Below are 21,334 nucleotides of genomic sequence, written 5' to 3' on the forward strand. Positions count from 1 at the left end.
TGGAGCAGCCTGGTCTGATGGCAAGTGTCCCTGCCCATGGCAGGGTTTGGAATGAAATGATCTTTAAGGTCCCTTCTAACACAACTATTCTATGATCCTGTGATGGTCCTGTGATGCCAGATAGTGTACAACCAACTCAAGGAACAAATCCATGGATCTGCCAGGTCTGTGTGTACCCAGCTCCTCTGCAGGGTGTCACTTTACAGAAGGATCCTGGGCTCCATCCTGGCCCTTGTCCTTCTCTGCTGGCTCACAGCCTCTGGGCACAGGACTGGGCAGTGCTGCAGCATCCCCAAATCCCCAGGGTCCCTGCACAGGGCAGCACTGACACACATCACACTGAAATCTGGGATTTCGCTTAAAGCTCACCTAACGTGTCCCCAGGGGAAGCTAAAGAAGCAAATTAACAGCAGCATCTCTATTTTCATAATGCACTTAAAAGCACCAGATGCATATAATCTTTATTTTTGGCTCTCAAAACTTAGGCTTTCATATTAAATGGCACCTGGCACTTGGAAAACCCATACTTAATGCTCTACAGAAGGAAAAAAGTGTGGGCCAGATGCACTGAGTTTATTTTCTTTGGACCAGATTGCACAGCTTTGGTGATGCCAATTAATACAGATTTCTAGAACTGCACAGAAAACCAAACACCACTGATCTTGCTGTTCAGCTATGTTTGAACAGCAGTGCTCATCACCAGTACAGGGCCAGGATGGGATTCCCTGGGTGGGAGCTGTGGCTGCAGAAGGGACATTTGCTGGGACACTGCAAACCAGTAGAAGCTGGCTTGATTTGTGGCTGACAGGGTACTTAGGGTTTCATTTTCCTCAAAACACCCCTTGAAAATAAAGTCACAGAATTAGATAATCACAGAATGGTTTGGGTTCAAAATTATCTGAAAGACCACCAAGTTCTGAGCTCCCTGCCATGGGCAAGCAAGTCATGATTGCTGATTTGAAAGGACAAAACTGTTGCTGGTCCCCCAATTCTGCCTGTGTGGATTTGGCATCACTCCTTGAAGCACAGAATAATATAATATGGGAGATACTAAACACTGTGGCATTGCTGCTCCAAGGTGAAATCCTTGGTCAAGGGCTTTGTATCTCATTCCCTCAAACTGGTGAGGAAATGGTGCTGTGAACATAGAGAGAAAAAAATTGCAGTGGGTGTTGCCTTCGCACACAGTCGTTGTTCTGGCTGAACAATTTTAACTGTTGGTATGAAATCTTCATTTGAGTAAACTCTCAGCTAAATGTCAAGCTGCAGCCATTCTCCCTGTAACTGTGCCTTTGAAAGCATCGTTATTAATATTACTGGTATTATTTTATGTGTCTTTTGTCATGTGAACAGCTCATTTCTCCTTGAACAGTTCATTTCTCTATCTAACTCCGAAAGGAAAACATCTTCATTTAACTTTAAAAAATTCCTTCTTGCTAAACATGGAGAAACAAAGAATAATTTGAGGCACACACAGGGCAAATGTGTGATGCCCTGAACACCAAATCACAGTGTGATAGCAGGCACAGATCAATGGTTTTAGCCATACTTATGTTCCTTGGAATAAAACCACTCCTAACAGGGCTGCAGAGGGTGCACACAACTTGGAAAATGCTTCACATTGCTTAAGCTCTGGAAAGTAAAGGATAAGAAGAATATCTGCTGGCAGGAAGGGTTCTATAGGCAAACTGCAAATTGTGCTGCCCATTGCCACATGCCACACACTGAGACAATTATTCCCAATTTGTCAGGAGCTGCATTTTCTATATTCCTCTGGCAGGGCTTCATTTGTCACCCTACTAATTAACACAGGGGTCGAGCTGTGTGTCTGGATGTTCCCAGGGCAGGGTGGCCTGGAGCTGGGGACAGCTGGGGACAGAGTGGACGTGGGCATAGCAGGGTTGGAGCTGCTGCCACATAAGGCTCCAAATCTGCCTGCTCCTTCCTCGGGCAGCAAAAGCTCGCCCGTGACGCTGCCCGGGGGTGGGACAGCTGGGATGGGGCTGGAATTGCGCTGGGAATGGGGAGGTGGCTGGGCTGGGAGCACATCCCAGGGGCTCAGCAGCATCGCTCCCATCCCGAGGGGACACACCTGCCGAGGTAAGTGCGGCTTTGGGATCCCGCTCTGACACACACAAATCCCGCTGCACACAGCTCGCAGCCTTGGCTCCCTTTGTTTGCTGGCTTCACCGGGAGGGTTTGAAGGGTTTCACGGTGAGTTTAAAGCAGGTTCCACAGGGCAGATCAAGTAATCGGGCACGAAGTGTCCGCTTTCAAAACTCCGCAAACTTTTTAGGGAGCCACGTTAAAGTTTCGATTATCACTGGGGGGAACATGCCCGAGTGGATATTGTTATTTTACAAGTTTCTGTCAGCCTAATTCAGAAAAAAAAAATAATTTCCTTCCTTTCTGTCAGCCTAATTCAGAAAAAAAATCCCTTTCCTTCCTTCTCTTTACTCATTTTTAAAGTTAACTGGTCACAATTTAAACAGGAAAAAAAAAACAACCACAACCAAAACCAACAAAAAACCCCCACCACAGAATGAAATAAACGGGGCAAATTCCAACAGACAAAAGGGTAATGAAAGAAATGAGACAAATTCCGTGAACTGCACTCAACGTGAAAATGAATCTCGGCTGCTCATTAGAGACTGCTGAGCAGGGGATGTTGGCAAATTAAATAATGGGAAGTAGAGGGAGACACAGAAAAAAGGGTTGATTATCTAAATCTCCTCTTATAAACTGCAAAATATTTTTTCAAGATTGAAGGCAGTAAAAATGCATTAGTGGCAAACAGCAAAACCTCCTTATGCACTTAAAACAGAAAGCAAGGAGTCAGGCACAGCAAAGGAATGAGTAAACACAGAATACAGCATTGTGTTTCCAGAGTGGGTTAGCAGTGAGTAATTCTCATCCAAGGTACATTCAGGAGTTTCCTTCCTGACCTTCTCTGGAAAAATTCCCACTTGGTTCCCCAAGTTAATTCAGATGTTGTTGGGTGCTTGAGTGCTGCTCATCTGGGTCATCCTTGACCCAGATGTTAGTCAAAGGCTGATAAAGTTTTTAAAGCTCTACTTGCTACTAGTGTTGTGCCAGTTTGTTTTTCATTAGTGCTCTTTAAAATGCTCAGTTTTGCTATTTTTTTCACTTGAAAGTATCCTTGCTGTCTGAAAAGGTGGGGAGCAGGGACTGTGCCAAAGCCAGTCTGCCTTGGAGGCAGTATGGGTGGAAAATCAACCTTGGGACCTGCTCCAGAGGTCACCACTGGTCTTTGGGGCTGCCCCAAGGAGAGCCTTTAGGCATTGCTAATTGATTATGAATTCTCAGCCATTGCCAATGGCTCTGGTGGCAGCACACACTGGAGGAGATTAATTGCCACCAAGCTTCACCTTGCCCCTTCCTGCAGGAACCTTTGGGATGTGAGGAGATTTGCCCCATGGGCTGCAAAAACAAAACATGTCACAACTTGGATGTTCTCTTTGTCACAGGCAGGGAAGGAAAATGGGTAAAGCCAAGCAGCTGATGTTGTCATTGGAAAGGGGGCAGGAGAGGGAGCTGGGCAGCTGCTCAGCATGACAGCTGTCCCTAGAAATAGTCCCTGGAAATAGTCCCTAGAAATAGTCCTCCGTGCAGCAGAAAGAGAATAAGATGATGGTCAGGCAATGTGGATATACCAGGAAGAAATTGTTCCAAGCCCATCTTTCTGCTGGTACAGGGGAGAAGGAGATGGCACCACTGTGTGTGACAGTCTCATAAACAAGTGAGGAAGATGTGGCCTTGATGAAACAGGTATTGGATAGAAAACTGGATGCAGTTAGCAAATTTGTCAGAAATTCACAGCCAGAAAGGGAGGTAATGGCAAATAGGGACCTGAGCCTGTTGCTTTTGTTTGTGTTTAAGTTTGAAGGAGGGACAAGACTGTGTTATTTGATGTGCAGCTGGGAGGGACTTGAGCACAACAGAGGCCAGATTTATAATTCAAAGGGACAAGAGAAGCAGTCTGCAAAAAAGGCCATGATTTGAATTCCAGTGGTCATGCTGGTGAGTGAAGGCAGCGGGTGCAGGTCTCAGTGGAGACAGGGAAGCCATCCTGGCTGTGCTGGAAGCCAGGAAAACCAGTGGCTGGGAGGGGTTTGTGCTGTGCTTCAGCATCGATGGGGTTTGGCTGGAGACAGTCCAAAGGGAACTGTAAAAATAACAAGAGGTGGCTGGGATGTAACCTCTGCAGAAAAGCCAGAGAGGATGGTAAGTGGCACTGAGGAAACGCGGCGCGTCCTTAAACATGGGGCCCAAGGAGGGAGAGGGCTCCCCTCTCTTCTTGCCAATTAGGACAAGATGTGATGAACTTAAACTGCAGTTTAAGAGAGGACAAAGACATCTTTGTGCACTTTTTAAGGTACAGCCTGACACTTCCCTGGTAACATGCTTTGCCTTCCCCACTCCTGATTCCCTGTAACCCTGGTTTAGCACAACATCTATTCCAGCAACTCACGTGGCTTTGGTGAATTAGCAACTTAACCCATGGGAATTGTACCATCATCTTCAGAAGAACTAGAAAAATAAAGTGAATTTATAAGGTTTTTATTGTTTTCACCCCACCATCAGCATTCCCTTTAAGAACATCAAAAGATTATAAAAACAGATAGAGACATCTGCCAGCCTCTCTGGAGATGAGTGTTGCGCTTTCTTCTAATCCAGACCCAGCCTTTGGAGCCTCTCCATGCCTTCACAAAACAGAGGAGTGTTTTGTATTTAAGAACCATCTAAAGACTCTTTTACTGTGTTTAAACAGAGTCCTGTGTCAGCACAGTTAAAAAATGCTGGCACTTGCTCTGCACAGATTAAAGATGATAAATTGCCCTTTGCTACTTGGATCCATTTACAGTTTCTATTGAAAGATTGTGCAACACTCGGAGGCAGCGGCAGGACCGGGGACGCGGAGCAAAGTACTGGTGCAGGCTGGGCTTTCCTCTGCAGCACTTTTTATTCCTTCTGTAGCCCTGAGAGAAGAGCTGCAGGGAGCAGCCTGTCCCCTCCTGCACCCTCCTTTCAGCATGGCACCAGCCATGAAGAATTTGCTGGCGGATCTGGACAGATACGCGCAGGCATTCCGCGTCTTCCTGGAGAGGTCCACGGAGCACCAGAGCATGCAGGAGTTCGTGGAGAAGCAGCTGCCAGGCGTGATAGCAAGGTACCCCTGAGTGACCACACTGGGCTGCAGGACAGAGGGCCAGGTCACTGCTGGAGCTGGGCTCAGGGAGCTGCTGTGAGAGGCAGGTTGGTGTTTCCTGCCCTGTCCAGGAAACTTGGCTGCAGATTCCGTTTGCACACAGGGCTGGATGCTGGGGTTGCCTATCCAGGAGGAGATAAGGCTGCACACAAACACAGCAGGCCCTGAATCAGATCTGAAATGCAGCAACCAATGCTACATTCCAGCATGGAAGGCAGAATTTGAAAAGGAAGCTTTTCAGGTAATATTTAGGGTTTCTCTAGGACGGCTGGATTGTGCTCCTGCTTTGCCTGTCAATGTGTGTCCTTTGCTGGACCCCTCACTCTGCAGGCTTGGGAGCAGGCAGCCAGCACCAAATCCTGGCTCTTCCCAGGGCTCAGGGTTTCATGGCGCTGCCAAAGCCTCACTCAGGGATTTTAGGAGCATTACACTCTCCCCTGTCCCTTCTCCCTCCCCATTCTGCATAATGCAAAATTTCTACAAATAATTTTTAAGCTGCTGGTCCAGACCCAGAGGGCTCTCTGTTCCCCTGAGCACAGACACAGAGAAGTGTGTACTTGTATTCCCTCATAATAAAAGCAAAATGCCTCCTCTACAAATTGCCAGAATAATTGGAAATCATGAATATCCAAAGGGAAGAGTTCTGAAACTGATCCCTCCTGCCCACTTACAGAGAGTGCATGTGTCTACACACATTACATTTGTGTTTTGCCCTGAAAATTTTAGTCTTAATGGGATGTCCAGTGTCTCACATCATGCATGGAGCCCTCTCTACTGGGCAGCTCTGCTAAAATGTATAAATAATGTTTTTCAGTATTGGAAATGGGAAGTCTACAATCAATGTTCTAAGCGTTGGTAGTGGAGCAGGTATGTATGGACTTCAATACTGATTTTTTTCCTTTTTTTTTTTTTTTTTTAAAGCAAAAAGGACTAAAAATTTCAAAAGGAGCAGAATGGGAACTAAGTCAGCTCCAGGGGACAGGTGGTGTTAGTTGGTGTGTGACCAAATAATCTGAAAACAGCTTGTGCCTCCCCACTCTGATTCCTCTATGTCCTCCACAAAAAACTCTTCTACACCATCACTCCTCAAAGGCAGAAACTTGAACTGCTCCATAGGGTTTTTCCCCCAAAAAACCAAAAACAGGAAAAAACAAAAAAACAAACCAAACCAAACCACAACAAAAAAACCCAAACCCACCCACCCCTATCCCAAACAAACTTATGTCTTAGATTCCTCAGAATATTGCATTTTTAACTGCATTGCAATTATTGTCCCCTGTAACTTTGTTGAGCTGATAACTCCCATCACATGGCTCCCAGAAGAGCCATGGCTGAGCTCTGCTTTGCCTGTATTTGCTGACTGCCATCAGCATATGAGCTCCTCCTGGAACTACTGTCCCCAAAACACTGGAGCTGAGCATAATCTCCAGAAGAAATCCAGAAGAAATCACAAATAATAAATCTTTTATCTGATGATCACTGAGTGGAAAATCAATACCAGTAAGATCAAGTGGTTTCTTTTCATTAAATTCTTGCTTAAGTGCCCCCTAATTGAAACCTATGTTTCCTTCTCTGTCCATTAAGTCAGCACACTTAAATTTTATATGAACAGTTAATCTAGTTTAAATGCTGTACTCATACCATTGCCAAAGACTAACCTCAGTATTGTCAGTCTCTCCTCCATACAGTAATGGTATGTAAATGGTGGGCATTGGTTATAAAACAGACACTGTCACAGAGCAGGAACATTGCACTCCAAGAAAAAAGAAGGAAGGAAGGAAGGAAGGAAGGAAGGATTCCAGGGAGGAAGGAAGGCATTCAGGAAGGAAGGAAGGGGAAGGGAGGAAGGGAGGAAGGGAGGAAGGGAGGAAGGGAGGAAGGGAGGAAGGAAGGAAGGAAGGAAGGAAGGAAGGAAGGAAGGAAGGAAGGAAGGAAGGAAGGAAGGAAGGAAGGAAGGAAGGAAGGAAGGAAGGAAGGAAGGAAGGAAGGAAGGAAGGAAGGAAGGAAGGAAGGAAGGAGAAAGAGAAAAAGAAAGAAAGGAAGGAAGGAAGAAAGGAGTGATGTTTTTAACAGGAACACTTAGTGCAGTACTCCACTCCCTGGTCAGAGACAGACAAACTTGCCATCAACCAATAATGGGTTGGCAAAAGTCACCTTGTGATGTAAAAAACCCCAAATCACCCAACCCCATCTGCTCACTGGTTTGTTCTAACTATGGGTGGTTATGAGGCCAGGAGGGAGCTGATTCCCAAATCCCTCCAGCCGATCCTGGCTGGTGTGGGAGGGCAGTGATGGAGCTGCTGCCCCAATCCCTGCACTTCACAGCGAGGAGGCATGGAAGGAGGAAGGTGTTTCCTCTCTGCTTTTCCACCTTGGGAGAGAAGAACCCATCAGCTGCAGCATCCCATCCCATCCCATCCCATCCCATCCCATCCCATCCCATCCCATCCCATCCCATCCCATCCCATCCCACCCCATCCCATCCCATCCCACCCTGCCTTTGCTGCAGCCACTGCCTTATTAAATTCACACTCCAGCGCACCGCACTCTGCACCTTTAAAAGCCATAAAAGTCATCAGTGCTGCTATAAAGTAGCAACTGGGCTATAAACTATCCCGTTACGTAAAATGTTTAATTAGAAACTTAATGGTGAACATAGTGGTAGCCTTTAAAAGGTAATTGTGTTGGAGAGTTTAAATAATTCGGATAGCCTAATTGCCAAATTGTTGATAATGCAAGCTGCCACCGATCTGACTGTAAAATGCCTCGGGACACTTGTTTGCATATAAAAGAGCTAAGTGAAGTCAGTTAAGGCTGTGGATTAAATTATGAATCAAAGGGGAGGGTTTTTTGGTTAAAAACAGTACAAGGGTGATTTGGCCACACAAGAGCAGAAGGGAATATATTAAACTATCTGCACATGGAAACACAAAATTATTATTTTATTTTAAATCAGGACCTACACAGCCTTTTCAAAGGACTAAATAATTTTATGGAAAGTTGGCAAAGCAAACCAAAAATCAAACTATTGCTGTAGCCCATTACAAATTCCGTGTTCCCAAATTTTACCATGGCAGATACAGAGTGCAGGGCTTGCAGTGATAGCAAAGCTGCAGCTATTTCTGCTGCCTCAGAAATTCAATTGCCATGCTTCCAGAGATGCCATGTGAATGCTGGTGTTGCTGGATGCTTTAAGAAAGACATGTAACTCTTAAAAGATGCAACTCTCTCACTTTGTGTATTATGTCCTCTGGGCATGAATGAGAAATTCAGTGCCCAGTGTTTTCCTTTTGTTCCTCAAACATTCTGCAGATGGAGCTAATGCTGAAGTGGTGGGAGTCCAGGAGCTCTGAAAATGATGAGGGTGGGCAGAGTCTGTGCAGGTCCTCCTTCCACAGCCCCTCAGCAAGGGCCTGCCTGGCCATCAGGGTGGTCTCCCATTCCATAACTTTGCTGGCTGACCTTCCATCCAGTGTTTCAAAACTTTGTTCATTTGTAGGGAATTTTGTAACACGGAGTTTTGTGCAAGCACAAGTAAATCTTCCAGGACAAACCTCAATATTTGCTTATAACACAATCCCTGGATCTATTATTCTCTGTAGTAAACCTCTGTTTCGCTCTCTCTTACCTTAATTTATTCTGCTGTTATTTTTTCCACCTAAAATCTGTCCAAGCATAATAAACAGAGGTTGGAGAAAGTTGAGCAAGCCAGCAGGATATTGTCCCTGGACCCATGCCTCAGTCAGAAATATCATCCCCCTGAGTTTCCCACATTACAGATGGGGTGAGATGGCTGAGAATGATGGAGCTATTTTTAAATTTTGAAATCTTGGATCTACCACTACACCCATCAATAAAATAATTACAGCTGGCCTGAGCAGTGTTTAGAGAGAACTCTTCCTCAACAAAACCATGAAATGCAGTCATCTCTGGGGTATTCTGTAAACAGAGGTTAGCTAAACACAAATGGTATGTGCTCCATTCATCATTCTTTTGGCAAAAGTCACAGGACACTAAAGACAAACAGATATGAATATTGTCTCTGATTCCAGTGTAAACACATATTCCCTTTCCCTCCCCCACATGACCTCGTAACCACTGAGGTGCCTGGCTAAAAATTCTCCTATTGACTGCTGAGAAATCCTGCCAAGTTTGCTGGTGACTTTGGAACCATCAGAACTGGCACCAGTTGTGTAGGATCTCCCCCTCGAGGTGAGACCATGTCCAGAAAAACAGAGCTCAGGAACGACTGTGTATGGTTTCCCCTTGGTCCTGGGGGTGCCATTTCTCCTTGGAGAGGACAAATAAAGAGAGTTGGGATGGATATTTAAATTTTTTTCAAATCCTAGAGCTCAATTTTCGGTCACAACCTGCTGAGAATACAGAGCAGCTGCTTGGACCTGTGTGGTACATCTGCACATAAATGGCAGAAACCACTCTGCCAAGCTGGGGATGTGATGTTGGGGAGGTTTCCTTTGCCTGAGCTTTGTTTTTATTCTCTGTTTTGTGTCTCCTGCTTCTTTAGGTGAGATGGACTTGCAGATCCTCTCAAAAATACGAGCCAGATATCCCGGGGTCACCATCAACAACGATGCGATAGAGCCAAGTGCTAGCCAGATCTCCAAGTACAAAGGTATTTTTACATTAAATAAATAAAATTTACATTAATTTACGTGCATTAAAAAGTGTTGAAAGGTGGATGACCCTATGTTCAAATGCCTTCTTGTCAGAACTCTCTCTTAAAAGTTAAAAAATTCAAAATTTCATGCTTTTTTGCCATCATTGCTTCTCAACAATGTTCACTCTCATTAAAATCTTAGTCTCTCACACTGCATGAGAAACTCTGCATGGCAAATGCTTGGCAAGACAGACTTTAAAATAAGGTGGGAAGTGATGGGTGATTGTTGTAAGTGCATGATACATTGTTGGTGATTGTATGGGAATGGAGTGAAATCCCTGCATTTCAGAAAGTTTTTTCTATTTCAACTCGTGTTGGATCAGGATCCTTCCTTAGCATCAAAGGGAAAATTTTAGTGTCTCATGGTAATTCTCTCACATCTTAAAAATCGTTTCCAACAAATAACTAAACCTCACAGTGGGGCACTAAATTAGTTACCAGGCTTTGAATTAGAAAACACGGAGAGGAAAGCAGGAGAGATGGGAAAGATTTTGCCATGTGCTCTGGGGCTCAGAGCTTCTCTCCTTCCCCCAGCCCAAAGGTCTGAACAGCATTCATGAAGGAAAACGAAACATGAGAATTAAAGAGGGTACTTTGATCACATTGCCCGACAAAGTGAGCATTGCATAGCAATGATTGATTATTCCTGGATCAGCCAGGATTCCCCTGGCAGGGATGGAGGTGACACCAGCCCTGGGCAGAGCACACCTGGCCCAGAGCTGCTGCTGAATGGATGTGGCAGCAATGAATGAACCTCGTTCAGCTCTTGCTGGAAATGCTCCAAACCATAGTAAACACCAGGCTGTAAAACCACCCTGTTAATCTCCAATCTTGCTCTTGCTTAAGTCCTCAGAAATGGAGCATTCCCAGTGTGAATCAGCTCATGGAAGTCAAAGGGAAAAAAGCAACAATCCCTTCTCACTGTGGTGAGGTAGGTCAGAATAACTGGAAGTACCACAGGTTCCCAGGAAAAACCTAATGTTTTTGTATCCTTCTCAATTTAACACAGATCTGATATTTTAAAAGATGCCTTGTGCAAAATCCCAGGAGCTTTTACGTGAAGGGTGGGCAACAAAGCATCTTCTCTGTTTATGAGACAGTTTGTGCACTTAAACAAAGAATTTCTGTCCTGTCTGGGCTACACTGGACTGGATTTGTTCTGAATTTTCCCAGTGGTCCCACCATCTACCAGCAATTAACTGGCAGTCCTATCCTACTGCAGTGAGTTTCTTTCCAGAAGAAAGTTAAAGAAAATATAAAATGTTATCCTTATTTTAAGTTTTATGCTAAACTAGAAATGAAATATTCATCTGAATTTCTTTCTTTAAACTCTCTTATTTGGTAATTAATCATGTCCCCAGTAGCTACCATTAATTAGGTTTCTGAGGCCTAAGATATTCTGCAGAGAGTTGGAAACATTATCCAACCTCTGAGGATTCAGTAGTTATGTTTTCTGCTTTCTCCATGGGAAGGAGAAGCCAAGCTCACGAGGGACACTCCCTGCTGGGATGTGCAGTGGTGACAAACTCAGGTTTCTCTTAGGCTGGGCATGTGAGGGAACTTTCCCCAAAGCCTCACGGACAGGCTGTGGCTCTCTGTCACTCCTGGTGGAATCCCTTGGTGGCCATGGTTGGAGTGTTGGTGGCCCCACAGCTGAGCTGCATCCCCATGCACAGGCAGCCCAGTGTCGATGGCACACAACCAGTTTGTGACTGGGAAAAAATCTGGGCTGAACCCAGGGGAAAAGGTAGGAAAGAGAAGCTTTTCATAATGGCTTCAGATGAATATTTAGGCAGGAATTTACCATAATCCCATAACGAATTTGCACTTCCTAGAATATGGACTTCAAAGGCCCAGCCTGGAAAGCAATTCAGTTTTCTTCCCAGCTCCTCCTTGCAGACAGACCAACAATTAAACTGGAGCAGACTGCCCCAGATTATTGGTGAGGGGATAGGAGCTGCTTCTGCGTTTGGAACAGCAATTTAAATCTGGACTGCCAGTGCTGGGGCCCCTGACTGATAAATGGAAGCTAACAGAGTAACAGTGGCAGCATCTGAAGGGGGTGGCCCATTTCCAGCCACAGCAGAGAGGAGATAAGCACTGATGGAGCATTTCTCATCTGCCTGGCAGGGACGTGTCCAGCTCAGAGCCCAAAAGGAGAAACGCTGTTAGTGGTGTAAAGGCACTGGTCGTAGCAAACTGTGCTGTTCTGAACATGTGTTCTGTAGCTAAGGCTCAGCCTGCCTTTGGGCCATGTAAGTTTTAAATTGATGCTAACTCCAGTGAAGCACAGGAACTGAACCAGGGCCTGCTTTGTCCTGGAGCAATCCCGAGCACAGGCAGTGAGATGAGCTCCATATGCCAGCAGATGGACATTAGTATTCCAGCATCCCCCACGTTATGAAATTATCTCTCAGTTTTGCTCCCATAAAAACAAAGGAAATGCAGCAATGAGCCAGGCCCTCAGTGTTACTTATTCTTTGAATCCACTTCTCCAAATTTCTGCTTTCCTCAGTTGCTATGTGCATTGTATTGAGGTCTGAAGACATGCCATGTGTCACTCCTTAAAGCTCTGTGCTTTAAAACACTGTTGTCCCTTTTGCCTGAAGCATTTGGTCAGAACTTTGGGCTTCTGAAAAAATTGTTTCAACACAGAAGCAGCTGAATGCCAAGAGATGGGTCCTTGCTTTTGGAAAAAAGCTCCTTCTCTCTCCTACCATCCCAGTTACACACATTTAGAAGATATTCACTTTCTCCTCCCTTCTCAACCTTTTAATTGTGCTTCTCTTCTCAAGCACCCCCTGCTTTGATCCATCCTTGAGCACCTGGTTTTGTTTGAGGAAGATCCTCCACCATGGCCTGACTGCTGCTCAGCCATGTGGGTTTTGTGTGGCACATCAGTGCTGGGGCCATCAGTCCTTCTATTCACCATGAAATGTGCTGCTCGTGGTCTCACAACAATTCATCCCAGTCAACTTCCTTTAATTCAGCTTGAACCAGTCATGGGGAAGAAATTACTTTTTATTTTTAGCTCAGGTAAGCACCAGAGGAGCCCAAATGAGGGAGCAAAGGGAAAAGCATCAGATTCTCTAAAGATTTTGTCCTATAAAGCCCTCTACAGCCTTCTCCTCACATATGGGCTCAAGGTTTTAGATATTCCACTGTTGTGTTAAACTGGTACCAAATCTCTCTACCTAAATAAGGCTTTTGGATGTATTAAAGCTCTAAGTGGAAATCAGCCCCATATTTGCAATTGAGATAACTCTGCCCTGCCTTCTCCTCTCTTTTAGAGCATGTGGCTCAGGCATCAAACCTTGAGAACATAAAGTTTACCTGGCACAAGGAGACAGCTGATGAATATGAAAGTCGAATGAATGCAGAAAAGAAGACTAAAAAATGGGACTTCATTCACATGATCCAGGTAAGAGTCTCTGCAAAGCAAATGTTGTCAGACTGAGCTGTTAAAAGTATGCATGAAGTATGTGACCTCATTATCCACTTGTAGGGGAAGAAAGGTGAGTTTACTTCCCAGTAATTTGAAGTGCTTTAGCATAAATGAACTGCAAAAATGAAAAGCAGCTTTGAGCACAGTAGTCCTATTAACCAGGCTGTGGGTGGCAGTCAGCTGAGAATGCATTTTAGCTAGTGTCTTCAAAAGCTCATTGTCCTCTCCATGAAATTGCCTTTGTATTTCCAAGTTCACTGGAGCCTTCACTGGAGAAAGGCAAACCCCTTTATCTCAGGTGGATGAATGAACATGAGCTCAGTCCTGGCAGTGCCATGGAGCAGGCAGGGCACCCCGAGCCTGCAGTGTGAGCCCACTGCCCACACCTTCCCTAGGTGCCCCACTGTCCCTGCTTTTCTGCCAGGATTGCCCCCACTTGGTTCCTTTTAACAGTTATAATAGTCACCAGGATGGCACTGCACATGTCTAAGCACCTCTGCTTGTTCCAGATGCTCTATTATGTGAAAGACATCCCAGGGACTCTGCGGTATTTCCACAGCCTCCTGGAATCGCAGGGGAAGCTCCTCATCATCCTGGTGTCAGGTGAGAGCTGCTCCACCAGCCCTGCTCAGCCAGGAAAGGGCTGTGGGGACCTTTGGGGTTCCTGTGTGCAGCACAGGCTGTAGAGGTGAACAGACATCCCCTGAAACCTGCACACTGTGTCTGCGACCAAGGATTTATGAGCCAAACCCCCCAATATCATGGGCACAAAACACCTTTCTCTGCCCTTCCCCAGTGATGGATGGCAGCAGAGATCCCACAGCAGGAGAGGCTCCATCCTGCAGCTCTCACTCACAGGAGCAGCCTCTGCTGTTTGCTGGAAAAGGCTCTCCAGGCTGGGCACTGCTTTTCTCTCTCCCAGACACTTGTGGCATTAAGCAAACGGCGGCGGCGGGGCTCGGGAGTGCCATACAGCAGGTGTTGGAGCACATATGGTTCATTTTCTTTTCCAACTGCCCATTTCCTTAATATCATTATTCTGGGGACAAAACAGCCTTCTCAGGCTGTTTCAGATCTCAGAGATGCTCTGTGGTCAATCCAGCAGGAAAATGTTGGAGCAGAGTAAACGGCAACCTTTTAAAACTGTGGGCAAGGTATGCCAGAGACAGTGCCGTGGTGGAGTCTAATTTGACTCTAGAAAGCCTTTAATTTGCCTCAAAAGCTATGGAAATTTCAGCTGTGTAAACAGTCACATCTAACAACTCTGAAAGGTATGTTGAGTATTATTTGTTCAGAGGTTTAAGCTTAATTTCTCATAGTCTGCAAACGTGAATTTCCTTTTTATTTGTTCATGAAGGATCCACTATGAAGTGACACTTCTGACCTCAATTTATTCAACTACTTTTTCTTCCCCAAATTTTTTTGGTCTGAAGTGTTTTCAAAGCAGTTTACAAGAAATCTGTGTTTTAAATTATTTTAAAAACCTGGTCATATTCTTTGGCTGAACAAGAATAGATCATAATATCAAACTATTGCTGATTACCTGTATAGAGTTAATTAAAACTCTTTCAAACTCTTTTCCAGTTGCTTAACCTGTCCCTTTGGATATTCATAAAATGTGAATACAGGAAATAATGTGTGCCTATTCAAAATTAAAATGATTAAAGTTCTGACTTCATGAAAAGTATTTGAAGTCCTCTCTGGGCCAGATGACTCTGTTTTCTGATGGAGCAGAAATTGCTGGGGGCAACAAAAAAGTGGGAGAGAGGAGCAGGACTCAGAACAGCAGGAAGGAAAGGAAAGGGAAAACCTTAAGGAAAACAAGTGAATAGAGAGGGGAAGGAAGAAGTGCCATGAAAATGAGCACTGAAGCAAAAGGAGTTGCTGAAAGATCATCAGAACAGAGCTCATTTCACAAAAGGCAATGTCATCTCCAAGGCGAGCACGCCCGGGTGTGTTAATTAAAGGCCAGCCTGGGAGCAGGGCTGGTGGAAGGAGAGGGCTGGGTCAGTCGGGGGAGGCTGCAGTCCCTCCTGCCCGGAGAGCAGGATGTGCAGGGGCTGTGGATGTGCTGCCACCGCCTCCAAACAAAAGCAGTGCCATATGCTGAGCCTTCCGAGAGCCATTATCATAATGCTGCGTTCAGGTAGGGGATAATTGCTCGGCTCAGAGATGGCACTGAGTCACACAACACTGACACCAGCACATTTCCTGCAATTAGTGCTCTGCATTCCATTTCCACCAGGTGAAAGAAAATATTGTAGCCTCTCTTCTAAACACCAAACTGTTTATTTGACTTTAAGTAACTGTTTGCAGGCAAAGCAACTGTAAAACCACGAGTAACTGGTTTTAGTACCTAGGGAGAATTATTATTGTAACTTCAAGAGGTGCTCATTAGGCTCAAAGTTGTTTTCGTCCTGTCCAGTCTGAGTAATCCTTCTAAAAATTATTTACGGTAGAAATACCAAATCAGAGATGCAGGCTGGGGGAAAATAAAGATGTGAAGATGTATGTGGTTACTTATCAACTTACCCAGCTGGTTTGCTTTATAAAATATCTCTTGAGAAGAGGTACACAAGTGTGAAGTGCTCTGGCTTCAGCTGGGACTCTAGGGTCAGTGCCCACCACTCCTGCAGGAGTGTTCCCCTTCTGTTCCCCCAAACCTGAGGAACAGAAGCAGGGAGGCAGCCAACTGCACCATGCCCCAGACAGCTCTGGAAATATCCCACTTGCAATGATGCCAACTGCTAAAAAACCCAACCAAAACTGCTTTTGAATAGTGTTTTCCCTAACTCCGTTTTTCTGGTGGTTTATCTCTCAGGGAAGAGCGGCTGGGAAACGCTGTGGAGGAAGTATTCATCTTCCTTCCCTCTGGAAGGCTTTTGCACTTTTATTTCCTCTGGTGATTTCCCAAAGATGCTGGATTCAGCTGGGATGAAGTACCAGCTCTATGAGCTCCCATCCCACCTGGACATAACAAGCTGCTTTGTTGAGGGGGACAAAAATGGGGAGCTCTTGCTGGACTTCCTGACAGAAACAAGTGACTTTTCCAGAACTGCCCCTCCTGAACTAAAGCGTCAGGTAATGGAAGAGTTAAGAAAGCCTGGATGCAGTGAAATCAGAGATGGGAAGGTGTTTTTCAATAGCAGCCTCGGTGTAATAGTGATTGAATCATGAGTTAGCCTCTTCTTCTTGATCCAAAGCAAAGAGATACAAAATGTTAACAGCTGAAATGCAATTTTTTATTTTTTATAAATGGCTTAATTTACTTCAACACTGATAATAATTTTTGGAGCTTGTTAAGAAATGAGTATTAACATCTGTTGTTTTAAGTGAGCTTTAATACTTGATTAATTCTATGCTAATCTATGAATGAGCAACTCACTAGGCAGTAAATTGTGCTTTATCATACAGATGTTGTGTGATCAGCTCTAACTCAGACCATCCACTCAGGCACTGCAGAAACCTAACCATTTCCTTAGGAATAACCCAGAACTACCTGTGCTTCCACCATCTTCATTCAACAACTCTCCACAGCCCAGACAAGCAAATTGCAATTTCTTGGTGCAGCTGGCAGGAGTGCAGGTTCAGAATTACCAACCATTGGGTGGGTCTTTGATGGGATTTCTTGAGCTTGTCTGTTCAAGATCTCATATCTGCAGCTGCTATGAAAGTGGCCTCACACCTGCATGTTCAATGGTTGCTGCTCCTGCCTCTGCAGGCATCTCTACTTAATGGCACTGCTTCCCCTTTCTGTCTTTTTACTTTATGATCTGCTGAGCTATTTGTGTGCCAGGTCTATAGTGGCACAAGAAGAGAGGAGCAAGAGAAGATGGTTGAGGCACAGGGTTGTCCTGGAGAGGTGGATTTCAGTGGTGAGCCCTGATGCAAAGTCTTTGTTAGGAATCAGCTTCTGCAGTCACACAGAGCTTTTTTTTATTATTTTTAATTAACCACGTAATGCTTCTGGTCCTAGCTTTCCCCTGTAACAAGAAAAATGTACAAATAAACTCTGATACCAAAATGACTGGTTCCAGTAGCATTTTTTAAAAATTTTCAATGGCTTTGTGTCAGGTAAATCTGTTCTGTATACAGGGTATTCAGCAAGGAGTTTCAACTCCTCAGCCTCTTCTCTGTGTGAGGCTGTTGTGGTTGATGCATTTGTTTTGCTAAATGATTTTATAGTTTTCAGAACTGTTTTCTCTCTAAGAGGCACAATACATAGTGGGATACAATAGAGTCGCTTGAATGGATTTAACAGCCTGAATACTCGATTTATCCCCTGAGACAGGTGTGATTTCTGCCATTGAAATAATTTGATTCAGTGTTGAAATGGTTTACTTTAGGTAATATTTTAGCTGCAAGGATTTGTGTTTTATTTTTGCACACATATTTCTGGTACAATATAGATTATTAATGATTTGAAATGATTTCAAGAGATCATATTCGGCGTAATAGCTGTTTATATTTATTTTAGGGCAAGTTATTTGAAACACAAACTTCTCCTGGTGCTCAAATGTTAATTCTGATGGATTTTAGAATGTTTCTATGATAATCCTGTGTTGGACAGAACAAAATCTATTGCCACTTTACCCAGTTCTGTGCCCAGGCTCCTGCATTAGGAGACCTCAGAATATCTGTGAGCTGCTGTGGTCACACGCCAGAGCAGGAAAGAAAGAAAATCTGTCATTAGAACAGATTGCTGCACACATTTCTAATGGGAAACAAATTAAAGTTACATTTATTTTCGTGGCTCTTTTGGGCTGTCAGTGACCTTTTCTAAATGGTGCTTGCAAAGCAGGTGACTGCTGAATATTGCCACATCAACCCTGTCAGGGGTGAGATATCTCAGGGAGCCACAGAAATGCCAGAACAAAACCAAAAACACACTAATACAGCAACAAAACCCAGCAAGAAGATGCCCTTGCAGATCCTGCTGTTTTATTGTTTATCAGACTTTAAAAAAAGACAACAATAACAACTAAATGAGGAAAAGGAGTTTTAGCAGTTTTGGAAGAGGCTTGTCCTGAAAATGTGGGAGAGAGCTGGAAAGACAAGAAGCAGCAGAACTGATCTGGAGAGAACAGAGGAGGATTTGATCACACACTCACACAGACACACACACAAATATTCAGTGTGAATGCACAGAGAGCTTCTTCCCCTGTTTTGCTTCTGAGGAGAATTTCATTAAAAACTGGGGGGAAATACAGTAAACTCCATTCTGTATCTTGCAACAGCTTGTGTTAAGGGGCTGGGGAAAACTGAATCAGCAGAGCACCCTTAAGGGATAAATTAGTTTTAATTTTAAATTTGTAACACACTCAAACATTTTCAGGAAGCAAGTACTTTAAATATTATTTAGAAGGATGTGAATGTGGAGAAGCACAATTTTATGCTCATTTTACCATAAAAACTGAAGGACATTTTGTAAATCTCTCAAACAACTTTCTAATAGAGTGGAGAACCATATTTTCATGCGATAATCATCCTTAATTGTACAGTGAGGAACTGCTACACGACAGCAGGGTTGGGAAGTAGTTTATCCATGGACAGGGATTTGCACAGCAGTCTGTGCCAGGGCCTCATCACCCTTAGGAATTTCTTCTTAATCTCTAACCTGAACCTGCCCTCTGTCAGTTTGAAGCCATTCCCTTTATGCTCTCACTAAAAACCTTGTGAAAAGGTCAAACCCCAATCCCATATTTTCCTGGCTTGTACCCCTAAAAAATTGGTTTGTAGGCTTTCCACAGAAGTTCATTGAGAGCAATGGTATTAAAGCAGCACAACACTGATTGGATCAAGTTGGGCTTCAGGATACCTGTATTAAAAATACCAGAAATGATCCTGAAAGCTCTTCATGCATGGGTGCCCCTTTCTGGCTAAATATATATTTTAGATATGAAATGTGACCCTGTGTAAATGCAATCCTCAATATTGCATCTCTATGTTTCTCTCAATGATGGCTCTGAGCAGTGCTTGCTTTTAAATTGGGAGACATTCCTTTTTTTTTCATTTCATGAGCACATAAACCTGGAATATACAGATTCTAATGCAGGAGAAAAAAAGCTGGAAGGAGGGAAGTGGGGAGGAGGAGGAAGAGATGAGAGTCTTTTGAAACAACAGGCAAACACCAGGGCCTGTGTCCCTCTGATAAGTAAATGTGAGCTTGTGGCTCTGATGCTGTGTCAGGTGATTATTTCCCAAAGGAATTCCCGAGGTTTGCTGTGCAGGGGAGGGAACAGCCCGATGTCCATGGGCAAGGCATGGGTTTGGAGTGATGCCTCAAATGCTGGGGGCACCACAATGGGGGAGGAAAAGGCTGACCCCTCCAAAGAGCCCAGGCTGCCTGCACGTGTCCCTCCTCATCAAACACATCTGCCCGAGCAGCTTCAGGGCTGCTACTTTAAATCATACATAGAAAAATATTCTCACTGCTCCGTTAATTACTACAGCAAATTGAGCAAATGCACTCACAGCTCGGCTGCTGTCACCATTCCTGCATTGGGGTAATTCATGCTTGCAGCCCATGATAGGATTTTTAATGTCATTACACAGTAGGGCAAAGTCTTCATTTTTAATAAAAATACAAATGCTAAAATGAAACGGATTAATATCTAATTTTACATCTTCATTTACATGATGTGCAAAATTATCTTAACTATTTGTTATGGATGGAGTGGCTTTCCACCAATTTAGGCTTTTTTTTTCATACTGGAGAATGTTAACAGAAATTGTAGCATAAATCATTGCCTTGTAGAGTACCAGAAGGCGCATATAAAAACCCATATCTTTACTGCACATATTTCCCATTAACCATAATCTATTAGTAATTGAAGTTCATTACAAATTCTTGTAGACTTTATTGCTATCATGCTGCATGACATAGTGAACCTGGCTTGCATAACAAGAAGTCCTTGCTGGGAAATATCCTATTAACAATGACAGTGCATTTGTCATTGTGATAATAAATCCAAAGCTGCCTGTAGATTATAAATTATTGCAGCGCCATTTCCACTGTTGTAGTTTAAAAGTTTTGTCAGCACTTCCATTTTGCCCCTGCTTTACGGGCAGTTATAACTTGACCATAAAAATCTGCAGTGAGCTGAATCCCATCTTACAAGGTCTCACTCTCAGAGAGTGTTTCTTTCCCCAGTGAGATTCATATTTCATCCCCATGAAAACCTTTGAGCCAGAAGCTGTGTTTGTGACAGATTTTTAGGTTCTGCATTTGCACAGATTTTAATTGGAAAGCCCAGGCCATTTGACAAGTAATTTGTCCACGATATTTCTAAAGATTGTGGTAAAATTAAAAAATTCAGCAAGACAAAAAGACGGGAGCTGGGCTGAGCTGAGTGTTCGCTGGTTTAGCACCTGAAAGAGCTTCTGTCCTTATCTCCAGGTGCCAGAGACTTTGGGGAGCCATTGGGTAAGCCCTGCTTCTCTTCAAAGGAGAAACTGGAGAGAAATTATTCTCCCCATAGGCCTCACAAAGGTGTTTTGAGCATTAATTACTAATGCAGAAATTCAGGCATGCACTCAAGCCATCCTTCATCATGTCTGCGCAATTCTTTCAGCTCTATATAGGTTTTAAGTGTTATTAAAAGAAAATTGCTATAGAGTTGAACTTTAAGTGTTAATTATGACTCGAGATATAAATGACATCAGGTCAAATCTTTCACAATTTAACTCCCTAATTGACTTCAGCTCTCTGCACCAAGGGATATCTCTCTAGCTGAATGCATCTGTCTATCACATTTCTCAAGTGCCTATAGCAATGCATCCAATTAGCTGGACGTAGCCATTATGCCTCAACAGCTCCTAAATAGTGCAGGATGAAGCCTTCATCTCCCTCAAATAATCAAGAAAACTTTACCTCTCACTAGGCCAGATTTTCACATCATCCTGCAATACATCCTCTGTCTTTAAGTACTACTTCCACATGTGGATAACGGATTCTGAAATAAATATGATAATTTTCTTT

At 44.0% G+C, this 21,334-nt stretch overlaps 1 protein-coding gene across 2 annotated transcripts; it reads left to right on the top strand.

The window, feature by feature from the left end:
- The first annotated feature begins 1,994 nt into the window (after positions 1–1,994).
- On the top strand, positions 1,995–17,377 carry LOC116999046 (histamine N-methyltransferase-like). Of its 2 annotated transcripts, XM_033065364.1 has the most exons (8): positions 2,023–2,100; positions 3,901–4,041; positions 4,999–5,191; positions 6,045–6,097; positions 9,756–9,863; positions 13,199–13,329; positions 13,863–13,956; positions 16,175–17,377. In XM_033065364.1, the coding sequence occupies exons 3-8, from the start codon at positions 5,055–5,057 to the stop codon at positions 16,528–16,530; spliced, it is 879 nt and encodes a 292-aa protein (XP_032921255.1). In that variant the 5' UTR covers positions 2,023–2,100; positions 3,901–4,041; positions 4,999–5,054; the 3' UTR covers positions 16,531–17,377. The 2 variants fall into 2 exon arrangements, with proteins under 2 accessions (XP_032921254.1, XP_032921255.1); XM_033065363.1 differs by lacking the exon at positions 3,901–4,041 and having other exon boundaries at positions 1,995–2,100.
- The last annotated feature ends 3,957 nt before the right edge of the window (positions 17,378–21,334 follow it).

The sequence above is a fragment of the Catharus ustulatus genome, chromosome 7 (assembly GCF_009819885.2).
Source record: "Catharus ustulatus isolate bCatUst1 chromosome 7, bCatUst1.pri.v2, whole genome shotgun sequence".
Taxonomy (NCBI): domain Eukaryota; kingdom Metazoa; phylum Chordata; class Aves; order Passeriformes; family Turdidae; genus Catharus; species Catharus ustulatus.